At 44.0% G+C, this 13952-nt stretch overlaps 1 protein-coding gene across 12 annotated transcripts in view; it reads right to left on the bottom strand.

The window, feature by feature from the left end:
• Positions 1-13952, bottom strand: part of LOC119728692 (zinc finger protein 271-like) — a 149734-nt gene that overhangs the window by 74357 nt on the left and 61425 nt on the right. For all 12 annotated transcript variants that reach the window (XM_038201024.1, XM_038201023.1, XM_038201026.1 and 9 more), the window contains one exon: positions 11287-11377. In XM_038201024.1, the coding sequence (XP_038056952.1) occupies positions 11287-11377 (91 nt within the window). The remainder of the gene's footprint in view (positions 1-11286; positions 11378-13952) is intronic.

The following is a 13952-nucleotide window of genomic DNA, read 5'->3' as shown; positions in this document are numbered from 1 at the left end:
CCCCTTTTTTCAATATGGCTGCCACGCCCCTAAAAGGGTGTGTTCGCGATGGCTCCACATCTGGAATTTTTTTTCTCATGAATGTCAATGTTTATGGAAAGTTCCATTTCTCTATGAGTGTGGGAACAATATTTCCAGGGTGGGCATAATGAAAACCCCGCCCCCCTTTTTCTGATATGGTTGCCACGCCCCTAAAAGGGTGTGTTCCAAATGGCTCCACATCTGGAATTTTTTTTCTCATGAATGTCAATGTTTGTGGAAAGTTCCATTTCTCTATGAGTGTGGGAACAATATTTCAAGGGTGGGCATAATGAAAACCCCGCCCCCTTTTTTTCTTATATGGTTGTCACGCCCCTAAAAGGGTGTGTTCGAGATGGCTCCACATCTGGAATTTTTTTTCTCATGAATATAAACGTCTGTGGGATGTTTTATTCGTTCATGAAATATGGGCACAATGTTTTCCAAAGTGGGCATAATAATTACCCCCCCCCTTGTCTTTTAATGGATGCCACGCCCCCAAAAAGGTACTATTGTGGGGGCTCCGAATCTGGAAAACACTAATAATCTATATAATTATGTCTTTGTGAAGTTTCCTGCTTTTGTAACAAGTGGGAAAAACCATTTTCACTGCGGGCACGACAAGTCCCGCCCCCCTTTTTTTAAATGGATGCCACGCCCCTAAAAGGGTAAATTTGCGATGGCTCCACATCTAAAACATTTTCTCGCATGAATATAAACATCTGTGCCAAGTTTCACGCTTTTATGCAAAAGTGCACAATTTTTTCACATATCCGCTGGACTATAATGATTTGCATAGGCTTAAAAAATCTTTAAAATGTCCGGATGCTGATCTTGAAAAAAAAAAATATGGAGTCGTCACACTGAACAGAACTTTACTAATCTAAGATTCTATGAGTATGAACTACAACTGTCGTGTCACAAAATATGACACTAGGCAAGCAGGGGTACATTTGGTTCTGGACTAATTAAGACATGTGAGAAGTGCAGGAGACATGAAGTGCAGGAGACATGTAGGATTCATTAAAAATGTATAGTGGGTCTACAGATTTATGGAGAAAGCAACCGATTGTTGCTGACCACACGTAAGCAATTCATCAGCAGTCCAGACCATTCACACAGCACGATACAGATGAGGGAATCATGGGGCCATGCATCTCCGAAGAAATGGATGGGGCTTAGCAAGGCCGAATCTGGACTATACAGGCAGACACAATAAAATCCTGAGTGAGAATAATCAGTCTCCGAAGTACAAGGTAGTGCTGCAGCCGTACCGCCGAACCGAACTAAAAATAGCCAAACTTGGCTTTCCGAACCGAACAGAACCCAAATGTCGGTTCGGAAAGTTCGGAAAGTATTTGTTGATAGCGCTAGGAATGCTAAAGCTTGCAATGAAAGGGCAAAAATAAAACGTGTGGATGATTGAACAAGTCACCGCATTCACCTTCATTATTTGCAGTGTTCTAGCAAGGCATACATTAGGATATCGGGCCAATACACTTTGAAAAAAATCGTACGCGCCTTGCAATTTTCTCAAAGAAAAGCGTGCTCTTTGCATTCATCCAGCGTGGTCAGTATCTCTGCAACCTCGTTCCCCATGGGTACGATCTTGCTGCGCCATGTTGTTTCCCATCATGCCTTGCGCGATCTTAACCCCTGGAATTGTGTAATTTAAATGTGTCAAAATATGGCACATTATAATTAAGCTGCAGTTTATCCGTTTTACATGCCGACGCCATCTTTAAAATGTTAAAAGTTGTGATTTTGAAGAGTCAATCCTTTCAAACATAACGTTTGGACATTACGTTATTTAGCAAAGATTTGTATTTAAAGGGAATATACATCATTTGCTTTTGCTGTAATTTTCAGAAATGGATGGAATTGGGGGGTTGGAAATATATAGCAAATATAGTTACACTGACTTTTTTTAGGTTTTGGGTTCGAAAATGCTATAAAAACCAAGAAAAACAATCATTTTCCTGTAGTCTGGTTCCCTGACTTCATTTAAGAAGAAACAGAGCAGTTTACATATATTGGGGAATTGTAAGGTCAGGGAACCAGTCTAGCTGGCTTGTACCCGTTCATAGGTGTGTAATCGATTGCAAACAAGTGCGATGGTCAACTGGGGCCAGTATTTGAAAAAAAAGCCAGTTTTTTCCAACGCTGATCGGCCGATCAGCGTTGGAAATTGATACAAAAATACCACTTTTCTTGAAAATGACAGTATACCAGGTGCCATGATTTTACAGGATGCTTTACACTGTCATTCACTAACAGTCCAGCAAGGTATTTCAAAATGATTTGGTAGTTTTATTTTTTGATGTTTGCAAATGTTGTATTTTCCCTTTAATGTACGTACCCCTTTCGTCACTTTACAACCGAAGATACAGGTTTTTTTAAGCGAAAAAACGAGGCTGCCATAATCCATATCGTACAGGCATCGCGACTTTTGAATAACAATTTTTTTTCGTACGTGACGTTACGTGCAAAGCTAAGCACGCGAGCGCGAGCGCATTATGGGCGCGCCTGGCGTGCAATCTTCGAAATGCGCACGCAGTACACTGTGAATAGCCAATGAGCGTCGTTTAGGTCATAATCATGGCCAGGGGTTAGTGTAAGGAACGCGCACGCGCCCATGGAGTCGAGGCTGGTATCTCTGGCCCTGCTGCGCCGTGTTCCAGCGTGACGTAGTACGTTTGGACCAAACCAATTGCGGTGAAGGGTGTGCTATCCTCGGCAAAATTCACCAGCATTTTCAGTTTTTTTCACCGTATCAGAATTTAAAAAAATACTTTTTCAGGAGTCTTGAAACCTTTCCATGTTCAGAATAAGTTCGTAATTTTTGCAATATATTTTTTTTTCGTAGAAAATGAATACGAAAAATGATGTAATCTTCCAAAAGAGGATAAAACACCCCTTTACAAAATTAATGGATCCCTCCACAATATGAATATTCATGGCAGTCGCGAATCAAAAAGTTATTATTTTTTTACGGTAGCTACTTGTCAGCTTGTTGCTAAAATTAATTATAATAAAAGTTTGGCACAGTAAAAGGACCTGTCTGTTCTTAGAACAAAACTATTCAGCAATAATTGCCACGAGACAAGTTTTTAGTGCTCATCAGGGCATGCTCGGGTGTGACGGAACTCGTCGGGAAAACCCGTCAGTACGTGTGGGAAAATTTTATGGCGATGGTGTAGCGTAGGGCCCCTGTTTTGTTTTGATCAAATTAGAGTCAAAATGTTTTTTTATTGCTAAAAAAATCACCTTTATAATCAAAAGCAGACTTCTCAATTCTAATGACACCCATTTTGCAATTTCGAACAGTTTCTTGAGGTAGAAATCACGATTTTCCTGCGCGGTTTGTACCTTGAGATTCAGCGCGCCGTGCTTACTCACGGTACATCACGCGGCCGCGGTGATCGGCATCTTTATTTTCGGATTGTGTGTTGTGTCGCCGCACTTGTCATCGTCATTTTACCCCCTAAATTTCCTTTAACAAAATCAAAACCCTGCCCTCTATCTATGACATACCTGTTTATTGAGAACCAACTAGTTCGGTCTGTCTAATAATTTTAAAGTGGAATTTGTTTCCTTAAGTTAGGAACCGGGCCCTACACTACACGATCACCAATTTTAAATCAGCCCTTGACGTTTGTTCGCTGAGACCACCAGTCCAGATGGGGGCGAATCAAGTTTGGGATTGGCACTGGCCGTTGGATTTGGTGAATGCACGGTCGGTAGTGGGCAAGTAGATGTAATTGTAGTGGGCGCATCCACCATGCTTGCCATTAGGCCCAATAGCCGAAGTTAGGCTATTCATGACCACGCACAATCGCTGGTCGGTCGTGGATTGGTAGGATGATTCATCCGAATCCACCGAGGAATCACCCTCCCCCCTTGGGGGCTGTTTCTGGCGATCACGTTTTTGTCTCGAGGGAAAAGTTTCCTCATTCCCCGAGGGTTGTTCGGTACTGGGGACCGCTACCGCTGCCGAAACCCGGCGTGGGTCCCTATCTGACGTGGGTCCATGTTCGTCGGCATGAAGTAACAGCATATGATGCCTTTGAACACATCGACTTGTCCATTAATTCACCTTCCAATAAACCTCTCCGACTCATAGTTGTATACAGACCTCAAAGATTGCTCAACAAAAAGCCCACAGCTACACTCTTTATGCAAGAATTTTCTTCATTGCTGGAACATATCGTTTATGATGCCAATCATATAATGATAGCAGGAGAGTTCAACTTTCAAGAAGAAAATGACAAGAAGAACATGGAACGAAATTCTTTGGCGTCACACCACGCTTACTTTGACGTGTGTCCGCCATTACTAACGTGAAAATAAACTGTAGATTCACAAAACAACCCCAAAGAAAACCTGACACAACCCATGTATTTCTTTTATTAATAAACAGATAACCAGCGTACTCTGTACGTATTATTTTATTCTGAACGTATTATACAAAACCAACGCAAGCACACCATGCGGTATATAAAACAAGAAGAAAACGACACACCTCGTGTTTGACTTCTTTATTAACAAAATCAACAGCAAATGTACTCCGTACACAAACCTGTAAACGTAACAAAAACAAAACCTGGCACTCTACCAGAAGCACCGAATCTTGTAGTATAACTCACAAAAGAAATAACTCACAAATTTCTTTCAAAATGTACACAAAAAACACTCTAGCAGAGGATACGTCCGTAGGAGATTCGAAAACACGTTCGTCTTCCATGAACGCTAGAGAAAAGAGGACGAGTTGGCCGTAGGCGGGAGCGGGGGCGGGTGATGGAGGGCACCCTTGTGTGGTTTTAAAATCTAGCGTGGAACCTAAGGCTTAGAGAAATATGCATATTGCAGGTTTAACAGGTAAGGGAGTCCCTGAAGTGGACTTTCAAATGTCCTCAAATCTCTGTACACCAACACCACCGCAATAGTAGCTGGTGCGAATGAGTGTTCAGAGTTTAAAGTTACGTTGAGTTGTCGACAAGGAGTTCTAGAATCATGCGTTTTGTTCAATTTCTACTTTGATTCTGTGATCAAAGTCATCATCTCCGATAACGAGAAGCTACACCCCGAGGGAATTGGTATTGACATCAAGTTCGCCATACCAAACGAGTGTACAAACCGAACAAATCGACGAGACCACCCCGCCGCTGGAAGAAAAAGGCAGCAATTTCTACTCTACGCTGACGACATGGTTGTTTTCACTGACTCAGCTGTTAAACTGCAAGATTTCCTCACTACCTTCCATGCGACTGCTTTCCGTTTTGGTCTCAATTTCTCTTTCACTAAAATGGAAACGATGTCTTTCAACACCCCTCCTGAAACAATGAAATCGGAGTCGCTTTTCAACGTTCAAAATCACATAATCAAAAATGTAACACAGTTCAGGTATCTTGGCCAGATGGTAAGCAACCAAGCTGATGTCTACCTCGATGCTCGCATCACCGCAGCCCAAGCTAAATGGTCTGAACTAAAACACGTCTTTACCAACAAAAACCTTAAACTCTCCCTCCGCGTCAAATACCTCTAGGCGCACGTCCGTAGTCGACTATTCTACGGTGTCCAATCGTGGGACCTTACCTAAGGTGAAAAAAAAACTCCAGGCAATTTACACCTTTCCTTCGCGGTATGATCCACAACAGTTTTCAGCTTTTTCAGCCTGGCGGCCATGGTGGCAAAATCCCGCCAAGAAAATCCAAGTCAATGGAAAAACCTGTCCAAACCAGTCGAGAGAACCTCCTTCAGAATACGACTTCTCGTGTAAATACTCCAACCTTGATCTACACCGCATTTGCAAAACCTCAACCTCAGACCAATACTGTGAGGTACAAATGCTGCAATATGTCAAACGTCACACGAATGAGCAACGATCAGTGGATAAAAATACTGCTCTTCACCCAAAACAAATCTACTGGAATAGACACTATGCAACTTAGACATACAATGCAAGACAAAACGGAGTTAACCAGATTTTGATCAGATAGATACCCATGGTATTTCAAGAAGAAACTGGCCATGAAGAATTACAACAATTCACAACATGGAGAATATAAGTAAGTAAGTCTTTGGGTTTGGGTTCCGCTTTTTCGACTCACCCTGTACAAATTGAAATTTCCACAAATGCATGAGGATTCAGGATGGTGTGCCAAGTTGAAGGGGTCTGTTTCATTAAATGCCAACACAAAAAGTAAACAAATGTCCTTACACGTGTATACATGTACCACATCACCACACTTCCCCCATCCCCATCCTTACCCCACCCCTACCTTGGATCCCCCACCCACCCCTACTCCAACCAACAACCCCTACTCCAACTCCCCACCCCAACCCCTCCCCCACCCACCACAACCCTCCCCCTACCCATTTTCACCCAACCCCTACTCCCATCCCACCCCACCCTATAAAACGAGAAGCACATACACATACACTAGCACGTTTGTTTATGGTGTAAATCAAGGATTTTTTATTGTTCCTCTTCCCTTTTCCTTTGTTTATACTGTAAGTTTTTTGCAACAGCTCTCATTGGTTTTGTACACGATTTCTAATCGAGGTCGTCCTCGATTCGGTTCCTGTCCTCGATTCATCGATGATGTCAGGAGAAGAAAAATCCTCCGACTGATTCTTTGTCAAAAACCCTGCTTTAGGGATCAAGCGCACACCCCCCGGTTCCCACCGGATGTGACCTGTCTCTACGGTACGTGAATGCAGTTTGCTACGGCGTCTAGACGTAGTCACTTCTAACAGAAAGGCAACCCTAATGGACAGTTGCAACAATCGGTTCAAATGGGGGTCTCGTTAAGTTTGATAAAACACTGAAGAGATCCCATGTTGGTAATAACCTACGCATCAGGGGGCGTGAAACAAACATTCCCCTGAGGACTTGGCTGAGAGCTTGGTTATTTGATACTGAAGAACCATCCGTAAAGCCACCATGAATAGCTGCTATGGCTGAACGATAATTCTTAATCGTGGCAGTAGTAAGGCTACCTTCAAAAAGGTATACCAGGAAGTCTGCAACCTCCCCTACAGAAGTATCAGAGGGATGCAGAGATCGGCTTCTACACCATCTGTAAAAATGGCGTAGTCTACTGTCATAAATTTTCCTGGTCGATGCTCGTCTGCTGCCGGCTGCAATGGCTGCAGCTCGTTGAGAAAGGCCTGCCAGGGATACACATTTCTGAAGGTTTACAATCCGTTCCTCTGTAGGACGAGCCAATCTTTTCTTGAGGTCGAGTGATGCTCCAAGAAAGAATGGGAACTGGGACGGAAGTTGGTGGGACTTCTCGGTGTTGATGATAAACCCGAGATCCGACGCAAGACGCCATGTCCGGTTGAGTGCCGCTGACGTGGCCGTCTGAGATGGACCCACGATGATCCAGTTGTCGAGGTACATGAAAATCATCACCCCTTGTTTCCGTAGTGCGGCCCCGACTGTCTTCACTAACCGCGTGAAGACTCGGGGTGAGGTTGAGAGGTGGGGGGGGGGGGTGCTCAAGACGCCCGGAAGCCGCAGCCGGATTGCGGCCATTGCTGTCCGGAGAACATGTGAGTCTGCGTGGCACGCACACCGGAATTGTTATCGGTGCGGCCACGAAAACCACCACGACTAGATTTCAGTGGTTTGCATCGAGGGATAACAAACAACGTTTTGGCTTTATTCTGTTGTCCTTTGGTCGCTGGGGCTGGAGGCTTCTTGAAGTTGATCTTTTCAGTAGCCTTCAGATGCTTGGCTTCATCTCTCATATGTTCCTCGAATTTCCCAGCAAAGAGATCTTTACCCGACAAAGGGAGGGTTTCAAGTCTCTTGCGAGCACCCCGCGATGGGAGGAAAAGTGCGTCAAGCACGTTACCCCGGCGGGCGGAGGTTGCCAAGGCCGACACGCATGCGAACTGGTCAAGCACGGTGCGAAGGCCATGGTTAAGGCAATGAAGGGCCGCAGTCAGCATGTCCGCTGGAATCGGCGATTCGTCCTCATAGCCTAAGGCTAAATACTCCATGAGGAGAAGCAAGAATGAAGTTGAACGCAAGCCAAAACGGGAAGCTGAGTCTATCTTCTTCAAAGTGTCTTCAAGCTTGCCCCTCGTCTTGTCCACAAAGGGCCGGCTGGAAGACGAATTCCCCTCATCGGCCGCCAGCTTATCTTTTGCTGCGTCGGGGAGGGAAGGCGTGGTGAAAAATTTGGCAAAATCTTCCTGCGGGAAACAATAGTAATCCTGTTCCCGTCTAAGGAATGGACGCCATTTGTTGACATAATGTTGTCGATGTGTTTCACACATACTTGATCCAACGGAAGATTGGGGAACACTTTGTCACTGTTAGATGTGGAGCCCGTCCGACGCTTGAATGATTTATGATCGGTCGGAGCGGGCTCATCGGCAAAGGGTAATTTAAGTACCCGTATCATGTCTCTCTGTACTAAACGAAGTTCCGTTTCAGTGATGGACAGCCGGTGTAATTGGTCTGGTTCTTCGTCATCATCGGATGAATCAGCCGATTGTGAGGGCCGAGTAGACTCTGGTGAACGAGAGCCGTTTGGAGGGGTAAATTGTACAGAACCACGCAGTGGTGGCTGTGCAACTCCCTCAGAGACAACAGACATCGATGGGTGAATACTCAACACAGGCGGGGATCCCGGCGCAAGGCTAACTGTGTGCGGTAGGTCCCGTTGTCCCTGGTCCATCCAACCGCGGCCCACGGCCGACGCACATGAGGCATTCGCTGCGGGCCGACCTCCGATGTACAATCAACCACGCGTGGTATATCTCGTTGTGCTTGGGCCACCCAACCGTGACCAATGAACAATGACTGTGAAGCATTCACTGCAGGCGGGGACTCCGGAGCAAGGCTAACCGTGTGCGGTATGTCCCGTTGTTCACGGGCCACCCAACCGTGACCGGTGACTGAAGATTGTGAGGCGAGACCAACAACCGATGGTTGTGGGGCGTAGCTCGCCGCTTCAGGGGGGCCACCAATAGGCCCGCCTGGCGGCCTGCAGACATAGCCGATAGCGTAGCTGAAATAGACTGAAATGCCTGCAGGAAATTAGACCTCGAAATCGAGTCCTCACGTCGGGAGCGTTTGCCCCGGTGGGACCGGTCAGAGGAGCCGTCAGAATCCGAAGAAGAACAGCGTGATCGGCGATCAGCTTTCTTCTTCTTGCTCTTCTTCTTTGAAGAACGCCCTGGAGTGTCTGACGACAAGTCAGAAGACACCTTGGGCACCGGGACCCCCGAACAATGGAAAAAGTCCGATGACGAGAATGGTCCCTCAGAGCAAGATAGACCGGGGGCCGTCGGGCCGGGATATCCCCGGGCGACCGGCTCCACGTCGCTTATAACCTGCCCGGCCGACAGCGCTTCAGGCCCCGTGGGCTGAGTGAGCGCTGGTCGGTTTGATAGCCCGTGCAACAGCCCGTCCTGGCAACCAGTGGTACTCGGCACTGTGTCAGGAGGGCACGGGTGACTAGAGCCCACTGGAGCATGGCGGCTAGTCCCCTCGGGCTGCCCAGCGTTCGGGGAAGAGCCGGGGGCTATAGCGGCGCTCGTACCCGAGCCACGCTTGCCCTGTCGGCCCTTTTTAGGCTTCACTTCGGTACAGGAAGTATGTTTTGGAGGAACCTTGCCGGAGTGTGCCTTCTGTTTGGGTGTCCTGCCTGAATTGACCGGAGAAGGAGACCGAGGTCCTGGTCAGCGGAACTGCCAATGCCCCAAGCCAGCAGTGGCTGAGGGTGCTGGACGAGGGACTTCGGCTGTGGTAACGACGGAGCGATACCAGCAGAGAACTCGGTCCGTCCCGTGGGACGGTTCTCCCCAAACGCTTCATAATAATGAACTTATCACTCAATAAGACGAAACTATACTCTATATAGAGGGCACGTGTTGTGGGTTCGAGCCCCACTGTGGCCATGCGTGTTGTGCTTTTGAGTAAGGCACTTTACCTCAAGTACTCCTCTCAACCCAGGTGTTAAATGGGTACCGGCATTATTCAATGCTGGGAAGGTAACAGACTCGGTGTGGAGGTGGTGTGGCGATCCCCCCACAGCAGCATACGAGTCTGGCCCAATCGCTAACGAAAGAGAGATGGGCACTCTGTTCCTGTGAACACAGGTTCATCCCCTTTACCTTTACCTTTACTATACTCTACTACACTTTCTCTAATCAAATACTTCTCTTAAAAAGCACAAAATGGTATCAAAATACAATGAAAATACGGAGCGTATTTTTATACGTCATACCCCACCTGCCGCTAAGAGAAAAGAGGACGCTCAAGAGGCACGCTTGCCGCGGGGTATTATGGGTAGGGCGCCAGAGGGCGCTATTGTATATAACTCTTAGCGTAAAATACCTGCCGGTAGGGGGAATATGCATAAGTAGTATTGCTCTACAGGTAAGTAGAGTGAAGTGGACCAAGGATTTTGTGTTCCTCTTCCCTTTTCCTTTGTTTGTACATTTAACTTTTTCACAACAGCTCTCATTGGTTTTGTACACGTTTTCTAATCAAGGTCGTCCTCGATTTGGTTCTTGTCCTCGATACACCGATGATGTTGCACGTGTGTCCTCGATTTACACCATAAACAAACGCTTACATACCTATTGTGGAAATTCCGTTGTTTTCGTGTAGAAAAACCCGGCGAAAATAACGGAGAAAAACATTGTTTTACTCACACTGTTAACACTCAAACCAAATCTTTTTTTATCATGATTTCCTTGAGTGTTCACCTTCATTATGCGACAGATAACCCTAACCCCAAAATTCTCTCTAAACCTGTTTCCAGAGAGGGGGAAGCCTTGCGTGGACGTGGGCAAGTCCACATAAACAGCAAAAAATATTTTGTCTGTCCTTTGCCGTCCAGGTCATAGTGCTTGTCACAGTATTGATTTTGGCCTCTTTCATAGAGGCAATGTTTCCTTGTAGTTGCCTCTTTATGAAATATTCAGTACATTTTGATACAATTTATACTTACAATTTATGAGACAGCAAGCTAAGTGTAAAGTACTATTTGGATCAAAAGAGAAACTTGGCAACAGTTGTGTCATATTAAACCAATACATCATTTGTCCATGGGGAAAACTTGGTGAAAGAAATAGTAACAGACCTTTTGCACATCAGCCATCTAAGAGGACAAATGCCTTTGTTTTGCTGTTATGCATGAATTAACCTTTTATGCATTCATTGTACTGAAATAAATAACAAAAGATGTCCTCCAAGATGGCTGTTCCGCATACGATCTATACATAGAAACATCATCTTACCTGGTTTATTTGCACACAGTAATGTCACATTCATGGTATGAGCATAGTCTGAAGCATACCACACTCTGAGTTCTGCATGGGGTGCCACAGGCTGTAAAAGTCACATATAAAACAATTTGTTTACAACCTAGCGGGGGCATTTTGGGTTTACCTTGTATTTCGTACTATACTGAACATCAACTACTTTCAACTTTAACATTTACTTTGTACACAGAGGTAGCACATGCTTTTGAATGGTAGTAAGTCCTTTTCAAGTGTCTTTAAAAAGTCACTTTTTTAAAGAAATATTGTTCAACAATCATGTAGTTCTTTTTCACATACATGAATCATTACCCTTCAACCCAAAGCAATACCAAAACTTTCTTAAATTAAAGGCATATAGGATCATTTGTACAGGATAAGGATGCACTTTGTTTGCTTCAAATACCACTGAAATCTCCAATCTCCACCTTGTATGAAAGCCCATCAATAAATCAAACAAACATTCAAGCATTTTGCATCTAAGTTTCACAAGGATCAGTGCTGATGTTTTGAAATTAGAAGTGCCTTTTTAATGAAATATACATGACCAGGCAGAACTGTTTGGAAATTTCTGAATACTCAATTGAGTTTTGTGGATGATGGACATTATACAGCCGTGTGGTTGCAAAGCGCTGTGATTTAGTTTACTAAAAAGAGCGTTCTTAAATGCCGATTATTATTATTATTATTATTAAAGGGCAATTTCTAAAAAAATTGAATGAAACCACATGTTCACGTCGGTGGGCGAAATCTTTGAAAATTAATTTCTCCCGTTTGGAAGACCGTATCTTCATGCAACTTTCAGGGTTAATTTCCCTTATAATGATCCAAGTAAGTGCTCAAAATCGTTGTGATATGTTCATTACTTTTCGTTGAAATTGGAAAAAAAGGCCTGGCTACGTGTATTTTTAAAAGTTGTAACACTGGTGTTTGCAATATCTGTCAATCTTATGGTGTGCAGTAAAAATTTGCAGAAAGCCTTCTTCACAAGTTATTAATTAATAAATATCACCCTTTTTGCCGGTTTCCATTGGACAATACTGAGACCCACGCCAAGTCACGCCGAGTGACGCTAATGAATATGCTAATATGTGATCGTCCATTGTGTTGCCAGGCCGAAATCGGTCAACTATAGCGCCTACAGTGCTATAGAATCTTTGCTGAAAACCATGCGCGTGGTGTGGTCGGCAAAAAATCCTCATCGAAATTTTCCATGGAGATAGTTCAAGGTGTAACACTAGCATTAACAACAACAGATTAAGCTGAAATTCGGAATATACTAAGATGATAGAAGTGTTCAACTGCTCTTGAAATAACAACTTTATGAAATTCCTAGGAATTGAAATAAATACATAGATTTGGGGACATTTTCAAACAATTTCTTCCCAACTTAAAGGTCAGCTTTACCAGTAACCAGTATTCAGGTTTCGGCATCGATGACAGTGATTTTTTCACTGACATGAAGTTTAGAATTTCTTCTTCCGTTATAATTTAACATTTCAATCATACTGAGCATATTTTCTGAGAAACAAAACGTTTAAAAGGCCATGTTTTGGGGGTTCAAGAATTTCACTGCTCTGTTATAGCGTCTAAGTACGTAATCGGATTAACTTTGCTTATCAAGGGGCCACGCTTCGCCTTCGCAACCATATGGCTGTATAGGAACCTGAAAACTCCTCATGATGGGTATAAAAGTGTGTGGGAAAATGTCCATTAATGATGCTGATAATGATGCTGAAATTAAGTGGAATGCTTGTAGAAATTAGGCTTGTGGAATAACTTCTCGGTGATTTATTATTGGACAAATTTTTTATTTATAACCTGGACAAATCCTCGTCAGACTCTGATGAAGAAAAACGGTGTCTACTGGTAGATCATCATGATTTCTTTGACTTTTTAGCCGAGTGGGCTCGAGATCTATTTGGTTTAGGATATATATAGTATTGGAAGATCCGTCCCCAGGAAATAATGCCGTACGTGGGATACAGTGGAATTATAGCGGGCCAGGAAACCGTCCTTGATAGGTGCTGAAACTAGCTCCGTGGATATATCGGATGATAATTTACTGGCTGCTTCAAACTTTGCCTGTGACATATAAAAGTTCATTTCGACACTCCAAATGAATATGAAGATTGCATGTATGAGTATAAAGGTAAAAAGTTACCCTTTTTGTCAAGTAAAAATAACAGCTAATAAAATCAAAAATTTAAATGTTGTATTTTTAGCATGATAATGTCAGATACATTAAGCTTTATTGTTTAATTTGCTATCTGATGAAGTTTATTCAGAAATCGTGTTTGCACTAAGACTGTTCTATTTCGAAGCTCTCTGTGTCGTCACTTTGCAATTGTCAAAGCTACCCTGTGCCTTTTACGGCTTTGTAAGACTTAAGTGGATTTACAGGAATATGACCTTATGCTTCCGTCTAATTGTTTGACCCAAAAACTACTTTTCTGATTTTGTTTTCTTCTAATTCTGGCTTTACAGACTGTGGATAGTGTTACGAAGAAGGTCCAAACTAGCGGGCAGTCTCCAGTCGGACTACTTCGTAACCAACGCAACTCGAGACTATAACTACTCATCATTGGACAAGGAAGGACGAGCTAAAACCACTCAAAATTGCAAGATTAAGATTTTGGTTAATT

The sequence above is a fragment of the Patiria miniata genome, unplaced genomic scaffold (genome assembly GCF_015706575.1).
Source record: "Patiria miniata isolate m_02_andy unplaced genomic scaffold, ASM1570657v1 HiC_scaffold_20, whole genome shotgun sequence".
NCBI classification, from domain to species: Eukaryota; Metazoa; Echinodermata; class Asteroidea; order Valvatida; family Asterinidae; genus Patiria; species Patiria miniata.
This window is presented reverse-complemented; position numbering and strand designations above follow the sequence as displayed.